This window comes from Pseudophryne corroboree, chromosome 7, assembly GCF_028390025.1.
Source record: "Pseudophryne corroboree isolate aPseCor3 chromosome 7, aPseCor3.hap2, whole genome shotgun sequence".
NCBI lineage: Eukaryota > Metazoa > Chordata > Amphibia > Anura > Myobatrachidae > Pseudophryne > Pseudophryne corroboree.
In genome coordinates, this window is record NC_086450.1 from 438,273,376 (window position 1) to 438,297,519 (window position 24,144).

At 48.7% G+C, this 24,144-nt stretch overlaps 1 protein-coding gene across 2 annotated transcripts in view; it reads left to right on the forward strand.

The window, feature by feature from the left end:
* Positions 1 to 24,144, forward strand: part of RAB26 (RAB26, member RAS oncogene family) — a 481,534-nt gene that overhangs the window by 411,734 nt on the left and 45,656 nt on the right. For both annotated transcript variants that reach the window (XM_063934909.1, XM_063934908.1), the window contains 2 exons: positions 10,881 to 10,937; positions 14,125 to 14,201. In XM_063934909.1, the coding sequence (XP_063790979.1) occupies positions 10,881 to 10,937; positions 14,125 to 14,201 (134 nt within the window). The remainder of the gene's footprint in view (positions 1 to 10,880; positions 10,938 to 14,124; positions 14,202 to 24,144) is intronic.

Consider the following 24,144-nt stretch of genomic DNA (forward strand, 5'->3'; position numbering starts at 1 on the left):
AATATCTTATATTACAGTATTACAAACCTGACGCACCTAGCCCCCTCAGGTTATAGAATATAGGGGTAGCAAGCTGAGTAAGAGACACGAAATGGAGGTCACACAGCAAGCCAATGCACACACACATAGTCACCGTTTGTACAATGCAGAAGTTATGACAAGCAATAATACTGCACTGGACTAGCTTATGTATATATAGCTTTGTAATCAATAGATATAATACTGCACAGTAAAGATTGGATGTATATCACAGGGTTTTTGTACCAGGTAGCCCTGCCTAAATGCACTGTTTCTTAACTATCACTGTCTAAACGACATGTAGAATACTTAAGTGTCTTGTAAAGTCACAGCGCTGACTATCAGGCGGCTTTACAAAGGAGGATTTGCCCAAGCAGTCCCAGGAACAGTGTAGCTGGGAAAAATGGCGCCCAAACACTGACAGGGAGTGATGGAGAGACAGATATGCAGCTCCAGGGCGGGAACATTTACTGTAAATGGCGCCCTGGGGCTAGGGGAGGGGCTTCAGGTCTAAGCCTTATTCCCTCTGCTGGCAAAACCGCCTGGTACTGCGGGCTACTTGTAAAAAGGTTTAGAGAGAAAACCTGACCCGCACCCATGCCCTGGTGATCTAGTGGGATCGCCTGTACTACCACAGTGTCCACCACCACCGCGCGCAGCCCGCCTCCCACCGGCCGCGCCGGATCGCGATAAAGTGCGGGTCCCGCGAGCCTCCTCCCAAAGTGCGGCCACTCGATCCTGGAGAGCCCCAGCCGTGTGTGACTGACTTGGAAGAAAACCGGAGCCTCCTGCTGTAGGTACCCAGCAACCAGGGCACGGGAGTGTACAGCACCGCTGGGGGAGAGATGGAGCTGCAGCAGGTGATGTCTACTGACATCTAACACAATCTGTGCCTCTGCTGCAGCCCTTGTAGTCTTCTTTTTTCCTCAGAAAAAGCTTTTTCTAGAGCTGCTGTGAGCAGCTCTTCCGGTTACATGCTTGCACTGCAAGCACTAACTACAAACTGAGCTCCTGTGCACGGAGACAAGGTGATATAGGAGGCGGCGCTATGCATCTTGGGAAGAAGGTCAAAGCTTTTGAGCCTGTTGGTGCTTCGGATCAAGATCCTACTCTACACCCCAATGTCTATCCTTGTGGAGCCCAGTGTACCCCGCAGCAGAAATACACAGTAAGTATATCCTGTGAAACACCTATATTAAACAATAACCCTGACGCACTTGGCCCCCTCAGGGTACAGAATATAGGGATAGCAATCTGAGTGAGATACACAAAATGGAAGTCACGCAGCAGCTATATGCACACACAGAGTCACATGTACAATGCAGAAATTATGACATGCAATAAAACTGCACTGGACTAGCAATACAAAGTAATACTAAGTACAGCTATATAATCAATAGATATAACACACAGTAAAGACTGGATGTATATCACAGGGTACTTGTACTAAATAACCTTGACTAAATGCACTTTCTCTGACGTCCTAGTGGATGCTGGGAACTCCGTAAGGACCATGGGGAATAGCGGCTCCGCAGGAGTCTGGGCACAACTAAAAGAAAGCTTTTAGACTACCTGGTGTGCACTGGCTCCTCCCACTATGACCCTCCGCCAAGCCTCAGTTAGATTTTTGTGCCCGGCCGAACTGGATGCACACTAGGGGCTCTCCTGAGCTCTTAGAAAGAAAGTATATTTTAGGTTTTTTATTTTACAGTGAGATCTGCTGGCAACAGGCTCACTGCAACGAGGGACTAAGGGGAGAAGAAGCGAACCTACCTGCTTGCAGCTAGCTTGGGCTTCTTAGGCTACTGGACACCATTAGCTCCAGAGGGATCGACCGCATGGAACTGGCCTTGGTGTTCGGTCCCGGAGCCGCGCCGCCGTCCCCCTTACAGAGCCAGAAGCAAGAAGAAGTCCGGAAAATCGGCGGCATGAAGACTTCTGTCTTCACCAAGGTAGCGCACAGCACTGCAGCTGTGCGCCATTGCTCCTCATACACACTTCACACTCCGGTCACTGAGGGTGCAGGGCGCTGGGGGGGGGCGCCCTGAGCAGCAATAAAAAACACCTTGGCTGGCAAAACAATCACAATATATAGCCCCAGAGGCTATATATGTGATAATTACCCCTGCCAGAATCCTTAAAAAAGCGGGAGAAAAGTCCGCAAAAAAGGGGCGGAGCTATCTCCCTCAACACACTGGCGCCATTTCTCCCTCACAGCTCCGCTGGAAGGAAGCTCCCTGGCTCTCCCCTGCAGTCTACACTTCAGAAAAGGGTAAAAAAGAGAGGGGGGGCACTAAATTTAGGCGCAGTAAATATTATAGCAGCTATAGGGGACATAATTCAGTTAGTCCCTGCATTATATAGCGCTCTGGTGTGTGCTGGCATACTCTCTCTCTGTCTCCCCAAAGGGCTTCTGTGGGGTCCTGTCCTCTGTTAGAGCATTCCCGGTGTGTGTGCGGTGTGTTGGTACGGCTGTGTCGACATGTTTGATGAGGAAAATTATGTGGAGGCGGAGCAGATGCCTATAGAAGTGATGTCACCCCCTGCGGGGCAGACACCTGAGTGGATGGTTTTATGGAAGGAATTACGTGCAAGTGTCGACTCCTTACACAAAAAATTTGACGACATGCCAAATGCGGGACAGCCGGCTTCTCAGCTCGTGCCTGCCCAGGTGTCTCAAAGGCCATCAGGGGCTCTAAAACGCCCGCTACCTCAGATGGCAGACGCAGATGTCGACACGGATACTGATACCAGTGTCGACGACGATGAGTCTAATCTAATGTCCACTAGGGCCATTCGTTGCATGATTGAGGCAATGAAAGAGGTTTTACACATTTCGGATATAAAGCCAGGTACCACTAAAAAGGGTATTATGTTTGGAGAGAAAAAACTACCCGTAGTTTTTCCCCCATCTGAAGAATTAAATGAAGTGTGTGAAGAAGCGTGGGCTTTCCCCGATAAAAGATTGGTAATCTCAAAAAAATTACTAATGGCGTTCCCTTTCCCGCCAGAGGATAGGGCACGTTGGGAAACACCTCCTAGGGTGGATAAAGCGCTCACACGTTTGTCTAAAAAGGTGGCACTTCCGTCTCCGGATACGGCCGCCCTAAAGGAGCCTGCGGATAGAAAGCAGGAGGCGATCCTGAAGTCTGTATATACACACTCAGGCATTATACTTAGACCAGCTATTGCGTCAGCATGGATGTGCAGTGCTGCCGCTGCATGGTCAGATTCCCTGTCAGAAAATATTGACACCCTAGACAGGGACACTATTCTCCTAACCATAGAGCATATAAAAGACTCAGGGGTATATGCAATTCATGGCGAATCGCGGCAAATTATCGCCGTTTTTAAATTCGACACAATTCGACAGGTGAATTCCGGCAGGTGGCTGCCGGAATTCACCATATTCAATGAAAAACGGATTCGACAGTCCCGCGGGCGAAAAACGGCCGATTTGACGGATTTTGCCGCGATTTAAAAAAACGGGAAAAAACGGGAAAAACACGAAAAAAAAATGGCGTGGGATCCCCCCTCCAAACCATAACCAGCCTCGGGCTCTTCGAGCTGGTCCTGGTTCCAAAAATGCGGGGGAAAAATTGGGCAGGGATCCCCCGTATTTTTAAAACCAGCACCGGGCTCTGCGCCTGGTGCTGGTGCAAAAAATACGGGGGACAAAAAGAGTAGGGGTCCCCCGTATTTTTTACACCAGCATCGGGCTCCACTAGCTGGACAGATAATGCCACAGCCGGGGGTCACTTTTATGCAGTGCCCTGCGGCCGTGGCATTAAATATCCAACTAGTCACCCCTGGCCGGGGTACCCTGGGGGAGTGGGGACCCCTTCAATCAAGGGGTCCCCCCCCCCCCCAGCCACCCAAGGGCCAGGGGTGAAGCCCGAGGCTGTCCCCCCCATCCAATGGCTGCGGATGGGAGGCTGATAGCCTAGAGTAAAATGACAAGAATATTGTTTTTCCAGAAGAACTACAAGTCCCAGCAAGCCTCCCCCGCAAGCTGGTACTTGGAGAACCACAAGTACCAGCATGCGGGAGAAAAACGGGCCCGCTGGTACCTGTAGTTCTACTGGAAAAAAAATACCCAAATAAAAACAGGACACGGACACCGTGACAGTAAAACTTTATTACACACTGCCGACACACACATACTTACCTATGTTGACACGCCGACTGCCACGGTCTCCGACGATCCGAGGGTACCTGTGAAAAAAATTATACTCACCTTCCAGCGTCCAGAGGTACATCCACGTCCAGAGATACATCCACGTACTTGGCAAAAAAAGAAAACGGACACACGGACCACCGGACTGAAAGGGGTCCCATGCTGACACATGAGACCCCTTACCCCGAATGCCGGGACACCACGTGACTCCTGTCACTGAAGTCCCTTCAGCCAATCAGGAAGCGCTACTTCCGTGGCGCTCACCTGATTGGCTGTGCGCTGTCTGTGCTGTGACAGCGCATCGCACAGCTCCGTCCATTATATTCAATGGTGGGAACTTAGCGGCTAGCGGTGAGGTCACCCGCCGGTCAGCGGCTGACCGCGGGTAACCCCACCGCTGACGGCAAAGTTCCCACCATTGAAACTAATGGACCGAGCTGTGCGATGCGCTGTCACAGCACAGACAGCGCACAGCCAATCAGGTGAGCGCCACGGAAGTAGCGCTTCCTGATTGGCTGAAGGGACTTCAGTGACAGGAGTCACGTGGTGTCCCGGCATTCGGGGTAAGGGGTCTCATGTGTCAGCATGGGACCCCTTTCAGTCCGTGTGTCCGTTTCTTTTTTTGCCAAGTACGTGGATTTATCTCTGGACCCTGGCTGAGGTGAGTATATTGAACTTTTCTTTTCAGGTATCCGTGGATTCTACATGGAGAAGAGGACCGATGTCGGCATGTGAACATAGGTAAGTATGTGTGTGTCGGCAGTGTGTAATAAAGTTTTACTGTCACGGTGTGTGTGTCCTGTTTTTATTTGGGTATTTTTCCCCCAGTAGTACTACAGGTACCAGCGGGCCCGTTTTTCTCCCGCATGCTGGTACTTGTGGTTCTCCAAGTACCAGCTTGCGGGGGAGGCTTGCTGGGACTTGTAGTACTACTGGAAAAAACAATATTCTTGTCATTTTACTCAAGGCTATCAGCCTCCCATCCGCAGCCCTTGGATGGGGGGACAGCCTCGGGCTTCACCCCTGGCCCTTGGGTGGCTGGGGGGGGGACCCCTTGATTGAAGGGGTCCCCACTCCCCCAGGGTACCCTGGCCAGGGGTGACTAGTTGGCTATTTAATGCCACGGCCGCAGGGCACTGTATAAAAGTGACCCCCAGCTGTGGCATTATCTGTCCAGCTAGTGGAGCCCGATGCTGGTGTGAAAAATACGGGGGACCCCTGCTCGTTTTGTCCCCCGTATTTTTTGCACCAGCACCAGGCGCAGAGCCCGGTGCTGGTTTTAAAAATACGGGGGATCCCTGCCCAATTTTTCCCCGCATTTTTAGAACCAGGACCAGCTCGAAGAGCCCGAGGCTGGTTATGCTTTGGAGGGGGGACCCCACGCAATTTTTTTTTTTTAATTTTACCGTTCCAGCACTAAAAAAAAAAAAAAAAAAATTTAAAATATATAAATAATACTTGTGCCTCCAAAAAAAAAAAAAGTACCTAATCCCTTCTAATATAAATAGATATGCTATTCCCAAAAAAAAAAAACACCAAAAAAAAACATGTTTAAATTTTTTTTTATTGTTTTCACCCTCCAAAGTGTGGCGGATTGAAAATGACGAATTTACTGTCTAAAAGCACTGCTGTCGAATTTCCAAACTTGAATTGAATATGCTTTTGTCGAATTGCAGCACTTGTATCATTGCAGAAAAGTCGAATTTGCAAAAAGTCGAATTTCAAAAAGTCGAATTTTGAAAGTCCGTTTTTTTGACGGAAAGCACTGAATTGCATTGACGATTTTTTTTTTTGGCGAAAATGACCCGAAATTCGACAATTTCGGGAATTCGACCGCAATTGCATATACCCCTCAGTCTTATACATGAGAGATGCACAGAGGGAGATCTGCCGGCTGGCATCTAAAATAAGTGCATTGTCCATTTCTGCTAGGAGAGGCTTATGGACTCGGCAGTGGACAGGGGATGCAGATTCCAAAAGTCACATGGAAGTTTTGCCTTATAAGGGTGAGGAGTTATTCGGGGATGGTCTCTCGGACCTAGTTTCCACAGCGACAGCTGGGAAGTCAGCATTTTTACCCCATGTTCCCTCACAGCCTAAAAAAGCGCCGTTTTATCAGGTACAGTCCTTTCGGACCCAGAGAAACAGGCGAGGAAAAGGCGGGTCCTTTCTGTCCAGAGGCAGAGGTAGGGGAAAAAGGCTGCAACAAACAGCAGGTTCCCAGGAGCAAAAGTCCTCCCCCGCTTCTTCCAAGTCCACTGCATGACGGTGGGGCTCCACAGGCGGAGCCAGGTACGGTGGGGGGCCGCCTCAAAAATTTCAGCGATCAGTGGGCTCGCTCACAGGTGGATCCCTGGATCTTGCAAGTAGTATCTCAGGGGTACAAGCTGGAATTCGAGGCGTCTCCCCCCCGCCGTTTCCTCAAATCTGCCTTGCCAACAACTCCCTCAGGCAGGGAGGCTGTGCTAGAGGCAATTCACAAGCTGTATTCCCAACAGGTGATAGTCAAGGTGCCCCTACTTCAACAAGGACGGGGTTACTATTCCACACTGTTTGTGGTACCGAAACCGGACGGTTCGGTGAGACCCATTTTAAATTTGAAATCCTTGAACACATACATAAAAAAATTCAAGTTCAAGATGGAATCGCTCAGGGCGGTTATTGCAAGCCTGGACGAGGGGGATTACATGGTATCCCTGGACATCAAGGATGCTTACCTGCATGTCCCCATTTATCATCCTCACCAGGAGTACCTCAGATTTGCGGTACAAAATTGCCATTAAAATTCCAGACGCTGCCGTTTGGACTGTCCACGGCACCGAGGGTGTTTACCAAGGTAATGGCGGAAATAATGATACTCCTTCGAAAAAAGGGAGTTTTAATTATCCCGTACTTGGATGATCTCCTAATAAAGGCGAGATCCAGGGAGCAGTTGTTGGTAGGAGTAGCACTATCTCAGGAGGTGCTACACCAGCACGGTTGGATTCTGAATATTCCAAAGTCACAGCTGGTTCCGACGACACGTCTACTGTTCCTGGGAATGATTCTGGACACAGTCCAGAAAAAAGTGTTTCTCCCGGAGGAGAAAGCCAAGGAGCTGTCATCTCTAGTCAGAGACCTCCTGAAACCAAAACAGGTGTCTGTGCATCACTGCACGCGAGTCCTGGGAAAGATGGTGGCTTCTTACGAAGCAATTCCTTTCGGCAGGTTCCATGCCAGAATTTTTCAGTGGGACCTGTTGGACCAATGGTCCGGATCGCATCTTCAGATGCATCGGCTAATAGCCCTGTCTCCAAGAACCAGGGTGTCTCTGCTGTGGTGGCTGCAGAGTGCTCATCTCCTAGAGGGCCGCAGATTCGGCATACAGGACTGGGTCCTGGTGACCACGGATGCCAGCCTTCGAGGCTGGGGGGCAGTCACACAGGGAAGAAACTTCCAAGGACTATGGTCGAGTCAGGAGACTTCCCTACACATAAATATTCTAGAACTAAGGGCCATTTACAATGCCCTAAGTCAGGCAAAACCCCTGCTTCTACACCAGCCGGTACTGATCCAGTCAGACAACATCACGGCGGTCGCCTATGTAAACCGACAGGGCGGCACAAAAAGCAGGACGGCAATGGCAGAAGCCACAAGGATTCTCCGATGGGCGGAAAATCACGTGCTAGCACTGTCAGCAGTGTTCATTCCGGGAGTGGACAACTGGGAAGCAGACTTCCTCAGCAGGCACGACCTCCACCCGGGAGAGTGGGGACTTCATCCAGAAGTCTTCACGCTGATTGTAAATCGTTGGGAACGGCCACAGGTGGACATGATGGCGTCCCGCCTAAACAAAAAACTGGAGAGATATTGCGCCAGGTCAAGGGACCCTCAGGCGATAGCGGTGGACGCTCTAGTGACACCGTGGGTGTACCAGTCAGTTTATGTGTTCCCTCCTCTGCCTCTCATACCAAAGGTACTGAGAATAATAAGAAAACGAGGAGTAAGGACAATACTCGTGGTTCCGGATTGGCCAAGAAGAGCTTGGTACCCGGAACTTCAAGAGATGATCTCAGAGGACCCATGGCCTCTGCCGCTCAGACAGGACCTGCTGCAGCAGGGGCCCTGTCTGTTCCAAGACTTACCGCGGCTGCGTTTGACGGCATGGCGGTTGAACGCCGGATCCTAAAGGAAAAGGGCATTCCGGAGGATGTCATTCCTACGCTGATTAAAGCCAGGAAAGATGTAACGGTAAAATATTATCACCGCATATGGCGGAAATATGTTGCTTGGTGTGAGGCCAATAAGGCCCCAACAGAGGAATTTCAGCTGGGTCGATTTCTGCACTTCCTACAGGCAGGAGTGACTATGGGCCTAAAATTAGGCTCCATTAAGGTACAGATATCGGCTCTGTCGATTTTCTTCCAAAAAGAACTAGCTTCACTACCCGAAGTTCAGACATTTGTAAAAGGAGTGCTGCATATTCCAGCCCCCTTTTGTGCCTCCAGTGGCACCCTGGGATCTCAACGTGGTGTTGAATTTCCTAAATTCACATTGGTTTGAGCCACTAAAGACCGTGGATTTAAAATATCTCACGTGGAAAGTGGTCATGTTATTGGCCTTGGCTTCGGCCAGCCGTGTATCAGAATTGGCGGCTTTGTCATTTAAAAGCCCTTATCTGATTTTCCATATGGATAGGGCAGAATTGAGGACTCGTCCCCAGTTTCTCCCTAAGGTGGTATCTGCTTTTCACTTGAACCAACCTATTGTAGTGCCTGCGGCTACTAGCGACTTGGAGGATTCCAAGTTACTGGACGTAGTCAGGGCCTTGAAAATGTATGTTTCCAGGACGGCTGGAGTCAGGAAAACTGACTCGCTATTTATCCTGTATGCACCCAACAAACTGGGTGCTCCTGCTTCTAAGCAGACTATTGCTCGCTGGATTTGTAGCACAATTCAGCTGGCGCATTCTGCGGCTGGACTGCCGCATCCTAAATCAGTTAAAGCCCATTCTACATGGAAGGTGGGCTCATCTTGGGCGGCTGCCCGAGGGGTCTCGGCTTTACAACTTTGCCGAGCTGCTACTTGGTCAGGGGCAAACACGTTTGCAAAATTCTACAAATTTGATACCCTGGCTGAGGAGGACCTTGAGTTCTCTCATTCGGTGCTGCAGAGTCATCCGCACTCTCCCGCCCGTTTGGGAGCTTTGGTATAATCCCCATGGTCCTTACGGAGTTCCCAGCATCCACTAGGACGTCAGAGAAAATAAGAATTTACTCACCGGTAATTCTATTTCTCGTAGTCCGTAGTGGATGCTGGGCGCCCGTCCAAAGTGCGGATTGTCTGCAATACTTGTACATAGTTATTGTTATGAGCCATCTGTTGAGAGGCTCAGTTATGTTTCATACTGTTAACTGGATATGGTATCACGAGTTATACGGTGTGATTGGTGTGGCTGGTATGAGTCTTACCCGGGATTCAAAATCCTTCCTTATTGTGTCAGCTCTTCCGGGCACAGTATCCTAACTGAGGCTTGGAGGAGGGTCATAGTGGGAGGAGCCAGTGCACACCAGGTAGTCTAAAAGCTTTCTTTTAGTTGTGCCCAGACTCCTGCGGAGCCGCTATTCCCCATGGTCCTTACGGATTTCCCAGCATCCACTACGGACTACGAGAAATAGAATTACCGGTGAGTAAATTCTTATTATTTCTTAACTAACACTGTCAGCAGACATGTAGAATACTTAAGTGTCCTGTAAAATGCACAGCGCTGACATGCAGGCGGCTTTACAGAGGAGGATTTGCCCAAACAGTCCCAGGATAAGCTCAGCTTGAGGTAATGGAGCCCAAACGCTGACAGGGAGTGAGGGAGAGAGAGAGATGCAGCTCTAGGGCGGGAACATTTACTCTTAATGGCGCCCTGGGGCTGGGGGAGAGGCTACAGGTCAAAGCCTTATTCCCTTGCTGGGCTTCCCCACCGGGTACTGTGGGCTATGTAACAAACGTTTTTGTTTTTTTAGTAAAACAGTACTGTGCCCTTGCCCTGGTGGTCTAGTGGGGTCTACTACCGTAGTGTCCACTCCAGCGCGCGCAGCTCGCCTCCCACCAGCCGCGCCGGATCGCGGTTTCCAGCGGGTCCTGCCTGGGGAACCCTCTTACCCCCTCCAAAAGTGCGGCCACGCAATCCTGGAGAGCTGCGGCGGGGTGTGTGACTGACTGAAGCAAACCGGAGCCTCCGCTGTAAGTACCCGGCAACCAGGGCGCGGGAGTATACAGCGTCGCTCATGGAGGTGATGGAGCTGTAGCAGGAGATGTCTGACTGACATCTAACACACACAGTGTCTCTGCTGCAGCCCTTGAAGTCTTCAGATTTCACTTAAAAAAGCTCTTCTGAGGGCTGCTGGAGCAGCCGTACCTGTTGTATGCCTGCACTGCATGGCACCAACTACAAACTGAGCTCCTGTGCACGGAGGCGGGGTGATAGAGGAGGCAGCGCTATGCATTCTGGGAACAGTCAAAGCTTTTAGCCTGTTGGTGCATTGGATCAAGAGCCTACTCTAAACCCCAATGTTATTCCCTGTGGAGCCCAGTGTACCCTGCAGGAGAAATAGTATTAAACACAGATTAGTGTAAGTATTATAAAAAAAGGTTGAACTCGATAGACATTTTGTCGTTTTTCAACCTCATTAACTATGTTACGTTGTTGCAGGTGGATTCCACTCATGAACGAGTGGTCAAGATAGAAGATGGAGAGCGGCTGGCTAAGGTGAGATCACGACGTCATAGCATGTCTCCCGGAAACAGAGCACCTCGGTTTAACAAACTTTATTCCTTCAAAGTACTATTTTAAGCAAACTTACATGTGGCCCTAATTGCCCAACTTTAGGTCTCTCTCGCTGTGTTTGTGTGTGTGTGTATATATATATATATATATATATATATATATATATATATATATATATATACATACATGCACTGCTCAAAAAAATAAAGGGAACACTAAAATAACACATCCTAGATCTGAATGAATGAAATATTCTTATTAAATACTTTGTTCTTTACATAGTTGAATGTGCTGACAACATAATCACACAAAAATTATCAATGGAAATCAAATTTATTAACCCATGGAGGTCTGGATTTGGAGTCACACTCAAAATTAAAGTGGAAAAACACACTACAGGCTGATCCATCTTTGATGTAATGTCCTTAAAACAAGTCAAAATGAGGCTCAGTAGTGTGTGTGGCCTCCACGTGCCTGTATGACCTCCCTACAACCCACACAAGTGGCTCAGGTTGTGCAGCTCATCCAGGATGGCACATCAATGCGAGCTGTGGCAAGAAGGTTTGCTGTGTCTGTCAGCGTAGTGTCCAGAGCATGGAGGCGCTACCAGGTGACAGGCCAGTACATAAGGAGACGTGGAGGAGGCCGTAGGAGGGCAACAACCCAGCAGCAGCTACCTCCGCCTTTGTGCAAGGAGGAACAGGAGGTGCACTGCCAGAGCCCTGCAAAATGACCTCCAGCAAGCCACAAATGTGCATGTGTCTACTCAAATGATCAGAAACAGACTCCATGAGGGTGGTATGAGGGCTCGATGTCCACAGGTGGGGGTTGTGCTTACAGCCCAACACCGTGCAGGACGTTTGGCATTTGCCAGAGAACACCAAGATTGGCAAATTCGCCACTGGCGCCCTGTGCTCTTCACAGATAAAAGCAGGTTCTCACTGAGCACATGTGACAGACGTGACAGAGTCTGGAGACGCCAAGGAGAACGTTCTGCTACCTGCAACATCCTCCAGCATGACCGGTTTGGCAGTGGGTCAGTAATGATGTGGGGTGGCATTTCTTTGGGGGGCCGCACAGCCCTCCATGTGCTCGCCAGAGGTAGCCTGACTGCCATTAGGTACCGAGATGAGATCCTCAGACCCCTTGTGAGACCATATGCTGGTGCAGTTGGCCCTGGGTTCCTCCTAATGCAAGACAATGCTAGACCTCATGTGGCTGGAGTGTGTCAGCAGTTCCTGCAGGACGAAGGCATTGATGCTATGGACTGGCCCGCCCGTTTCCCAGACCTGAATCCAATTGAGCACATCTGGGACATCATGTCTCGCTCCATCCACCAATGCCACATTGCACCACAGACTGTCCAGGAGTTGGCGGATGCTTTAGTCCAGGTCTGGGAGGAAATCCCTCAGGAGACCATCTGCCACCTCATCAGGAGCATGCCCAGGCGTTGTAGGGAGGTCATACAGGCACGTGGAGGCCACACACACTACTGAGCCTCATTTTGACTTGTTTTAAGGACATTACATCAAAGTTGGATCAGCCTGTAGTGTGTTTTTCCACTTTAATTTTGAGGGTGACTCCAAATCCAGACCTCCATGGGTTAATACATTTGATTTCCATTAATAATTTTTGTGTGATTTTGTTGTCAGCACATTCAACTATGTAAAGAACAAAGTATTTAATAAGAATATTTTATTCATTCAGATCTAGGATGTGTTATTTTAGTGTTCCCTTTATTTTTTTGAGCAGTGTGTATGTATATATATATATATATATATATATATATATATATATATATATATATATATATACACATATATATATACATATGAAGTTATTTATATTTATATAGCGCGCACAGCGCTTTATAGAGAATATTGGTTATTCACATCACAAGTGGAGCTTACAGTCTGTATTCCCTTTTAAATGTACACATACACTAGGGTTGAGTTTAGGTCAGAATCCTATTAACCTACCAGGTATGTATTTGGATTGTGGGAGGAAACACAGATAGGGCATTGGTGGGAGTCGAACTCAGGACCTCAGTGCTGAGGCAGTGATGCTAATCCCTCTATCATAAATGACTAACCCAATCCCCCCAATACTTGCCTTCTCTACTCATCAGAAGCACCCCAATCCTAGCCGCAAACACCCCTCCAGCAATCTAAACCCAACACAGGGTTGGCATTGGGAGACCGGCGTTTGGGATCCCGGAGGTTATAATACTGACCCCGGTCTCCAGAATGTGGGAATAGTCCCTGTAATACCCCTTTTACACTGACAATTTTATCCCGGGATTTTGCACGTGAATGCGCATCATCCCGGGATTTTTGTCAGTGTAAAAGGGTACACTTTCAATTTCCCGGGACGAGCATCCCGGGATTTCAACCCAGGTCTCGACCTGGGTTGAATCCGGGACCATCCCGAGAAGCTGTGCAGTGTAAACGGGTATATTGGGTCAAGGCGACCCGTTCTCTGTGTAGGAGGAGGCGGTGCTTGGAGAAGATTATCTCCAAGCACCGGCTCTGGTAGTCAGCGGTGACGTCACCGACCCGGCAATATGCCGGGTCGGGCCGCTAGTGTAAAAGAGTCATTCCCGGGAATGACCAGAGCCTGCGAATGTAAAAGGAGTATTAGTCGCTCTGGATTCGAGAACTCGTTCATATTGTTCAGTGTGTATGCACCAACGATGAACGATGTGCGGCCCCGCGCTCGTTCATCATTGGTGCCAGGTCGCTTAAGCATGCAGGCTAATATGGACAATCTCGTCCATATTCGCATGCACTGCTATGGAGCCGGGTGATGGGGGGAATAAAGAAACTTCACTCCCCCCCCTCGCCACCGCCGGGTCGCCCCATAGTGTGTAGGGGGCATAAGTCAGTGGTTCTCAAACTCATTCCTCAGGACCACCAACAGCTCACCCAGCAGGTGTATTCATTACTCAGATACAGGTGGAGCTAATTATTTCACTTGTCATTCTGTGAGGAGAGCTGGAAAACATGAACTGTTACGGTAGACTGCGGTGATCCCCTTGAAATATACCATGTTTGTCACCGTTGCGGATTGATTTGTATAAGATGGAAGACTGTAGTAACAGCAGGTAGTATTGTATAATGCACATGGCTTGGTTTTATCCAGCATTTACAGAACGGGATGTCTCTTGCAGGAATTCGGTGTGCCGTTTATGGAGACCAGTGCCAAGATTGGGCTGAATGTGGACTTGGCATTCACAGCCATTGCAAAGTAAGTTGATGTTGGCGGAGCTGGCTGAACCGACAGAATGATTCTGTAAGCCTGTGATTCTCACACAAGCGGCACAAATGGGCTACTAGCACCTCAGCGACAGTAAAATTAAAATCTAAACTATGTATTGGAACCTATTGCCAAATGAATAAAGAGCATTAAATATAAAGGGGGGAATTCAAATGTTTGAAAAGTCGGTTGGGTGTCTGTTTTTTTCTATTTATTAGATAGGAAAAAACAGACACCCAACTGACTTTTCAAACAATTGAATATCCCCCAAAGACTTTGGTCACATATATACTGTAGCTAGTCCAGAAGCACTAGGATGGAATGTAGACGCCAATATAGAACTTTCATTTCTAAATTTCAGTGGCCCAATTTAAAAAGTATTGTTTTAATTCCTTGTATTAAGCGAAGGACACCCTATATCAGGCATTCCCAACCCCAGTCCTCAAGGCACACTAATGGGGATATCCAATTAGCCTAGGTAATTTACCAGGGCTAATTGTCCCGCCAGGGGCTAATTATCCCTGATAAGCCTGCACGAGCGGCAGCTTATCGGGAATTACCTGGTGCCATCTCCCTCCGGTCACATGACCGCTCCCCATGTGACCGGGGGTGGGGGTAGATGGGGGATTTGGGTCGTGGCGTTACCCCGGCTTCCCAGGCGGGGTTAAGCGCCAAGTTCCAGCCCTGGGCCAACGCGCCCTCCCTGCAGTCCCAGCCTGCCGCTGCAGCAAACAAGGGACACTCAGGTCACCACGGCTATCAGGCAAAACCAAATCCCCGGAAACAGCCAATGAACCTGTGTGTTTTCGGGAAGTCAGATTTTTTTTTTTTTGACTATCCAATATGGATCGCCCGGGAAAAAAAAAAAAAAAAAAAAAAGCGAAACATCGGGAAAAAATGTCTGAAAAACTGATTTTTCAGACCCAATGTTAATACACCGGTAATTGGATATCCTCTGGACAGTGCAGGTTTTAGTGATAGCCAGGCTTCAGCACAGGTGGTTAAATCAAAATAGCTGAGGTACTAATTGAGTCACCTGTGCTCAAGCATGGATATCACCAAAACCTGGACTGTAAAGTAGGGCATACACCATACAATTATCTGCCAGATCTGGCTGGTTGGAATAAAAAACTGGTAATGTATTAGAGCAAATGACAATTAACCACTTGCTCCCAAACACTGGAAAATGGTCAAAAACTATTGTTAATACTAATTCATTGAATACGTAATTTAATCAATTTGTCTGAATTATAGGTTTTGTCCATTTTACAGTGTTTGGGAGCAAGTGAATTATTGTAATTTGCTCTCATCCACTACCAGATTTTCATTCCAACAAGATCGGGCAGATAACTGTGTGGAGTATGCCCTGCTTTAGTGCGCCTTGAGGACAGAGGTTGGGAATGCCTGCAATATACAATTCTTGGGCTGCTTTTGCCAATAATTGGGAGATCGGACAAATTTATTGTATAGTGTGTATGAAGGAACATTTTGACATTGCGACAATATATCAGGAAAGTCTTGGACACAGACCATCTCTTTTCTGATCTGTCGTTCTAAAGCAAAAAATCCCATCCACAATCTCCACATATAGGTCAGTGTGTGTGCGCATTTTCAATAATCTGACAATATATCCAGATGGGGGCAAAAAATAAAATAAAAAAATCAGGTAATGAAGTTGAGGCCGATTTTTTCCATCGTCTGTTTTCTCAAAAAATGTCATTAGAAATCAGGCAATTTTTCAGGGGCTAAAGTAAAGTGTGTAGATCGGGACCCCCCTCTAGCAAATAATCGTCCCAATAATATCTGCCAGTGTGTACCGATGGTGCGTAGACACTGTTCAATATTGGCTAAGGGCCAATATCGGATAGAAACTGGCCGGAGGCATGAGCCTCCTATCTAGCCAATATCAGCCGAGCCTGCAGTCTTTTTTTTTTTTTTTTAGTTATGATGCCGATTTCACAGGAGCACACGTTGTAAGAGTATACACACAGGGCGACTTGCACTAATTTTTCTTACAATTTTGATTATATAGTCAAAATCGTAAGAAATATCGCACTGTGTATACACACCATAAGAGCAATGGACATCCCAGCTCTTGAGTACCAACCCTAGATATTATTATTATCCTTTATTTATATGGCACCACAAGGGTTCCGCAGCTCCCAATTACAGAGTACATAAATAATCAAACAAGAAAACAGCAACTTACAGTTGATGACAATATAGGACAAGTACAGGGTAAATAAATAAGAATTTACTCACCGGTAATTCTATTTCTCGTAGTCCGTAGTGGATGCTGGGACTCCGTAAGGACCATGGGGAATAGCGGCTCCGCAGGAGACTGGGCACAACTATAAAGAAAGCTTTAGACTACTGGTGTGCACGGGCTCCTCCCACTATGATCCTCCTCCAGACTTCAGTTAGGATACTGTGCCCGGAAGAGCTGACACAATAAGGAAGGATTTTGAATCCCGGGTAAGACTCATACCAGCCACACCAATCACACCGTATAACTCGTGATACAATACCCAGTTAACAGTATGATAACAACTGAGCCTCTCAACAGATGGCTCAACAATAACCCTTTAGTTAAACAATAACTATATACAAGTATTGCAGACAATCCGCACTTGGGATGGGCGCCCAGCATCCACTACGGACTACGAGAAATAGAATTACCGGTGAGTAAATTCTTATTTTCTCTGACGTCCTAAGTGGATGCTGGGACTCCGTAAGGACCATGGGGATTATACCAAAGCTCCCAAACGGGCGGGAGAGTGCGAATGACTCTGCAGCACCGAATGGGCAAACTCTAGGTCCTCCTCAGCCAGGGTGTCAAACTTGTAGAATTTTGCAAATGTGTTTGACCCCAACCAAGTAGCTGCTCGGCAAAGTTGTAGAGCCGAGACCCCTCGGGCAGCCGCCCAAGAAGAGCCCACCTTCCTCGTGGAATGGGCTTTCACTGATTTAGGATGCGGCAGTCCAGCCGCAGAATGTGCAAGCTGAATCGTACTACAGATCCAGCGAGCAATAGTCTGCTTTGAAGCAGGTGCACCCAACTTGTTGGGCGCATACAGGATAAATAGCGAGTCAGTCTTTCTGACTCCAGCTGTCCTGGAAACATAGACTTTCAGGGCCCTGACTACGTCCAACAACTTGGAAGCCTCCAAGTCTATAGTAGCCGCAGGCACCACGATAGGTTGGTTCAGATGAAAAGCTGATACCACTTTAGGGAGAAACTGGGGACGAGTCCTCAATTCTGCCCTATCCATATGGAAAATCAGATAAGGGCTTTTACATGACAAAGCCGCCAATTCTGATACACGTCTGGCCGAAGCCAAGGCCAACAACATGACCACTTTCCACGTGAGATACTTCAAATCCACGGTATTTAGTGGCTCAAACCAATGTGACTTTAGGAAATCCAACACCACGTTGAGATCCCAAGGTGCCACTGGATGCACAAAAGGGGGCTGAATATGCAGCACTCCCTTAACAAAAGTCTGAACTTCAGGTAGTGAAGCCAGTTCTCTCTGGAAGAAAATCGATAGAGCCGAAATCTGGACCTTAATGGAACCCAACTTTAGGCCCATAGTCACCCCTGACTGCAGGAAGTGCAGAAATCGACCTAGCTGAAATTCCTCCGTTGGGGCCTTCCTGGCCTCACACCACGCAACATATTTTCGCCAAATGCGGTGATAATGGTTTGCAGTAACTTCTTTCCTAGCTTTAATGAATGACTTCCTCCGGAATGCCCTTTTCCTTCAGGATCCGGTGTTCAACTGCCATGCAGTCAAACGCAGCCGCGGTAAGTCTTGGAACAGACAGGGCCCCTGCTGTAGCAGGTCCTGTCTGAGCGGCAGAGGCCATGGGTCCTCTGAGATCATTTCTTGAAGTTCCGGGTACCAAGCTCTTCTTGGCCAATCCGGAACAATGAGTATAGTTCTTACTCCTCTTCTCCTTATTATCCTCAGTACCTTTGGTATGAGAGGAAGAGGAGGGAACACATAAACCGACCGGTACACCCACGGTGTCACTAGAGCGTCCACAGCTATCGCCTGAGGGTCTCTCGACCTGGCGCAATATCTTTCTAGCTTTTTGTTTAGGCGGGACGCCATCATGTCCACCTGTGGCCTTTCCCAACGGTTTACAATCATTTGGAAGACTTCTGGATGAAGTCCTCACTCTCCCGGGTGGAGGTCGTGCCTGCTGAGGAAGTCTGCTTCCCAGTTGTCCACTCCCGGAATGAACACTGCTGACAGTGCTAACACGTGATTTTCCGCCCATCGGAGAATCCTTGTGGCTTCTGCCATCGCCGTCCTACTTCTCGTGCCGCCCTGTCGGTTTACATGGGCGACCGCCGTGATGTTGTCTGACTGGATCAGTACCGGCTGGTTTTGAAGCAGGGGTTTTGCCTGACTTAGGGCATTGTAAATGGCCCTCAGTTCCAGAATATTTATGTGCAGGGAAGTCTCCTGACTTGACCATAGTCCTTGGAAGTTTCTTCCCTGTGTGACTGCCCCCCAGCCTCGAAGGCTGGCATCCGTGGTCACCAGGACCCAGTCCTGTATGCCGAATCTGCGGCCCTCTAGAAGATGAGCACTCTGCAGCCACCACAGCAGAGACACCCTGGTCCTTGGAGACAGGGTTATCAGCCGATGCATCTGAAGATGCGATCCGGACCACTTGTCCAATAGGTCCCACTGAAAGTTTCTTGCATGGAACCTGCCGAATGGAATTGCTTCGTAGGAAGCTACCATCTTTCCCAGGATCCGCGTGCAGTGATGCACCGACACCTGTTTTGGTTTTAGGAGGCCTCTGACTAGAGATGACAGCTCCTTGGCCTTCTCCTCCGGGAGAAACACTTTTTTCTGTTCTGTGTCCAGAACCATCCCCAGGAACAGTAGACGTGTCGTAGGGATCAGCTGTGACTTTGGAATATTTAGAACCCAGCCGTGCTGTTGTAGCACCTCCCGAGATAGTGCTACCCCGACCAACAACTGCTCCCTGGACCTCACCTTTATCAGGAGATCGTCCAAGTACGGGATAATTAAAACTCCCTTCTTTCGAAGAAGTATCATCATTTCGGCCATTACCTTGGTAAAGACCCTCAGAGCCGTGGATAGACCGAACGGCAACGTCTGGAATTGGTAATGACAATCCTGTACCACAAATCTGAGGTACTCCTGGTGAGGATGGTAAATGGGGACATGCAGGTAAGCATCCTTGATGTCCAGTGATACCATGTAATCCCCCTCGTCCAGGCTTGCAATAATCACCCTGAGCGATTCCATCTTGAACTTGAATTTTTTTATATATGTGTTCAAGGATTTCAAATTTAAAATGGGTCTCACCGAACCGTCCGGTTTCGGTACCACAAACATTGTGGAATAGTAACCCCTTCCTTGTTGAAGTAGGGACACCTTTACTATCACCTGTTGTGAATACAGCTTGTAAATTGCCTGTAACACTGCCTCCCTGCCTGAGGGAGTGGTTGGTAAGGCAGATTTGAGGAAACGGCGGGGGGGGGAGACGTCTCGAATTCCAGCTTGTACCCGAGATACTATTTGAAAGATCCAGGGATCCACCCGTGAGCGAGCCCACTGATTGCTGAAATATTTGAGACGGGCCCCCACCGTACCTGGCTCCGCCTGTGGAGCCCCAGCGTCATGCTGTGGACTTAGAGGAAGCGGGGGAGGACTTTTGCTCCTGGGAACTGGCTGTATGCTGCAGCTTTTTCCCCCTACCTCTGCCTCTGGGCAGAAAGGCCGCGCCCTTAACCCGCTTGCCCCTATTGGGCCGAAAGGACTGTACCTGATAATACGGTGCTTTCTTTGGCTGTGAGGGAACATGGGGTAAAAATGTAGACTTCCCAGCTGTTGCTGTGGAAACGAGGTCCGAGAGACCATCCCCGAACAACTCCTCACCCTTATAAGGCAGAACTTCCATGTGCCTTTTGGAATCTGCATCTCCTGTCCACTGCCGAGTCCATAACCCTCTCCTGGCAGAAATGGACATTGCACTAATTTTGGATGCCAGCCGGCAAATATCCCTCTGTGCATCCCTCATGTATAAAAGTGCGTCTTTAATGTGCTCTACGGTTAGCAATATAGTGTCCCTGTCTAGGGTATCAATATTTTCCGACAGGGAATCTGACCACGCAGCTGCAGCACTGCACATCCATGCTGACGCAATAGCTGGCCTCAGTATAACACCTGTGTGTGTGTATATATAGACTTCAGGATAGCCTCCTGCTTTCTATCAGCAGATTCCTTCAGGGCGGCCGTATCCGGAGACGGTAGTGCCACCTTCTTTGACAAGCGTGTGAGCGCTTTATCCACCCTAGGGGATGTTTCCCAGCGTGACCTATCCTCTGGCGGGAAAGGGTACGCCATTAGTAACCTCTTAGAAATTACCAGTATCAGGAGAAGCCCACGCTTCTTCACACACTTCATTTAACTCCTCAGATGGAGGAAAAGCTACTGGTAGTTTTTTCTCTCCAAACATAATACTCTTTTTTGTGGTACCGGGGGTAACATCAGAAATGTGCAACACATTTTTCATTGCCTCAATCATGTAACGTGTGGCCCTATTGGAAGTTACATTAGTCTCATCGTCGTCGACACTGGAGTCAGTATCCGTGTCGACATCTGTGTCTGCCATCTGAGGTAGCGGGCGTTTTAGAGCCCCTGATGGCTTTTGAGACGCCTGGGCAGGCACAGGCTGAGAAGCCGGCTGTCCCATAGTAGGTATGTCGTCAAACCTTTTATGCAAGGAGTCGACACTGTCGCGTAATTCCTTCCACAGAACCATCCACTCAGGTGTCGACCCCGCAGGGGGTGACATCACATTTACAGGCATTTGCTCCGCCTCCACATAAGCCTCCTCATCAAACATGTCGACACAGCCGTACCGACACACCGCATACACACAGGGAATGCTCTGACAGAGGACAAAGCCCTTTGGGGAGACAGAGAGAGTATGCCAGCACACACCAGAGCGCTATATAATACAGGGACTAACTGAATTATATCCCCTTATAGCTGCTATATATATATATATATACTGCGCCTAAATTTAGTGCCCCCCCCTCTCTTTTTTACCCTTCTGTAGCTTGTAGACTGCAGGGGAGAGCCAGGGAGCTTCCTTCCAGCGGAGCTGTGAGGGGAAAAATGGCGCCAGTGTGCTGAGGGAGTTAGCCCCGCCCCTTTTTCGGCGGACTTCTCCCGCGTTTTTGAAACTCTGGCAGGGGTATTAATTTACACCTATATAGCCTCTGGGACTATATATGGTGTATATTTGCCAGCCAAGGTGTGTAATATTGCCCTCAGGGCGCCCCCCCCCAGCGCCCTGCACCCATCAGTGACCGGAGTGTGAGGTGTACATGAGGAGCAATGGCGCACAGCTGCAGTGCTGTGCGCTACCTTGGTGAAGACCGAAGTCTTCTGCCGCCGATTTTCCGGACCTCTTCATGCTTCTGGCTCTGTAAGGGGGACGGCGGCGCGGCTCCGGGAACGAACATCAAGGTCGGGTCCTGCGGTCGATCCCTCTGGAGCTAATGGTGTCCAGTAGCCTAAGAAGCCCAAACTACCACCTGTTAGGTAGGTTCGAGTGAGTTTGTTGCCAGCAGATCTCACTGTAAAATAAAAAACCTAAAATATACTTTCTTTCTAGGAGCTCAGGAGAGCCCCTAGTGTGCATCCAGCTAAGCCGGGCACAAGATTCTAACTGAAGTCTGGAGGAGGGTCATAGTAGGAGGAGCCAGTGCACACCAGTAGTCTAAAGCTTTCTTTATAGTTGTGCCCAGTCTCCTGCGGAGCCGCTATTCCCCATGGTCCTTACGGAGTCCCAGCATCCACTTAGGACGTCAGAGAAAGCATAGTTACATCAGCAGATGACACTGGAATAAGCATCAGGTGGCAGAAGACTGATGGATTTGGTGCAGTTGAAGATTATTAAAGTAAGAAAGGATAAGCACATGAGGGAAGAGGGCCCTGCTCGTGAGAACTTACATTCTAAAGGGGAGGGGTAGACAGACAGGGGTGACACAGATGGGGTACATAGAGAGTGTGGAACAGAGGGTTAGGATGAGATTTGGCTGGGTTTGGTGAAGAAGTGGGTCTTGAGAGCCTGTTTGAAGTTTTGTGGAGAGTCTGAGGGGGAGAGGTAGGGAATTCCAGAGAAGTGGTGCAGCACGTGAAAAATTTTGGAGGTAGGAGTGGGAGGAAGTAATCCGTAGGCAGGAGAGTCGGCGTGCATTAGCAGAGCGAAGAGGACGGGTGGGAGTGTAAAGGGAGAGGTCAGAGATGTAGATGGGAGAGGAGTGGGTGAGGGCTTTGTAAGCGAGTGTGAGAAGCTTAAAATGGATTCTGAAAGGGAAGGGGAGCCAGTGAAGGTCTAGTAAGAGTGGAGAGGTGGACGTAGTGCGTTTGGTGAGGAAGATGGCTTCCACTAACTGTAGGGATACCCCAAGGTTCTGTCCTTGGTCCTCCTCTTCTCTCTCTATACGTCCTCACTAGGTAAGCTCATTAGTTCTTTTGGTTTCCAATATCATCTATACTGATGACACCCAAATCTGTCTTTCCTCTCCAGACCTCTCCCCTGCTCTCCTCACCCATATCTCCAACTGTCTCTCTGCTACCTCTTCCTGGATGTCCCAGCACTTTCTTAAACTTAACATGTCTAAGACCGAGCTGATCATCTTCCCTCCCTCCGGCATAACCTCACCTCCTACAATCTCTATCTATTGATGGCACTACTATCTCCTCTAGCCCCCAAGTGCGCTGTCTTGGAGTGCCATCTTCTGAGGATAGATTGGAGTGGAGAGAAGTATCTGTCAGGAATGCCAGTCAGGAGAAGATTACAGTAGTCCAGTCTGGAGATGACCAGTGAGTGGATAAGAGTCTTAGTAGCATCCTGGGTCAGAAAGGGTCTGATCCTGGAAATATTTTTTAGATGAAAATGGCAGGTTTGTGAGAGGTGCTGAATGTATGGTTTGAAGGAGAGGGAGGAGTCGAGGCTTACTCCAAGACAGCGCACTTGGGGGCTAGAGGAGATAGTAGTGCCATCAATGGATAGAGATTGTAGGAGGTGAGGTTATGCCGGAGGGAGGGAAGATGATCAGCTCGGTCTTAGACATGTTAAGTTTAAGAAAGCGCTGGGACATCCAGGAAGAGGTAGCAGAGAGACAGTTGGAGATACGAGTGAGGAGAGCAGGGGAGAGGTCTGGAGAGGAAAGACAGATTTGGGTGTCATCAGTATAGATGATATTGGAAACCAAAAGAACTAATGAGCTTACCTAGTGAGGACGTATAGAGAGAGAAGAGGAGGACCAAGGACAGAACCTTGGGGTATCCCTACAGTTAGTGGAAGTGAGGGGGAGGTGGAGTCACGAGAGGAGACAGAGAAAGGGGGTAATTCCAAGTTGATCGCAGCAGGAAAGTTTTTAGCAGTTGGACAAAACCATGTGCACTGCAGGGGGGGGGGCAGATATAACGTGCAGAGAGAGTTAGATTTGGGTGGGTTATTTTGTTTCTGTGCAGGGTAAATACTGGCTGCTTTATTTTTACACTGCAATTTAGATTGCAGGTTGGACTCACCACACCCAAATCTCTCTCTGCACATGTTATATCTGACCCCCCTGCAGTGCACATGGTTTTGACCAACTGCTAAAAAATGTCCTGCTGCAATCAACTTGGAATTACCCCCAAAGAACGGTCAGAAAGGTAGGAGGACAGCCAAGAGAGGGCAGTGTCACGCAGACCAATGGAGTGAAGATTTTGCAGTAGGAAAGGATGGTCCACAGTGTCAAAAGCAGCAGAGAGATCAAGTAGAATAAGTATAGAGTAGTGTCCCTTAGATTTAGCAGCATGGAGGTCATTGCATACTTTTGTAAGGGCAGTTTCAGTGGAGTGGACTGAAGCCAGACTGGAAT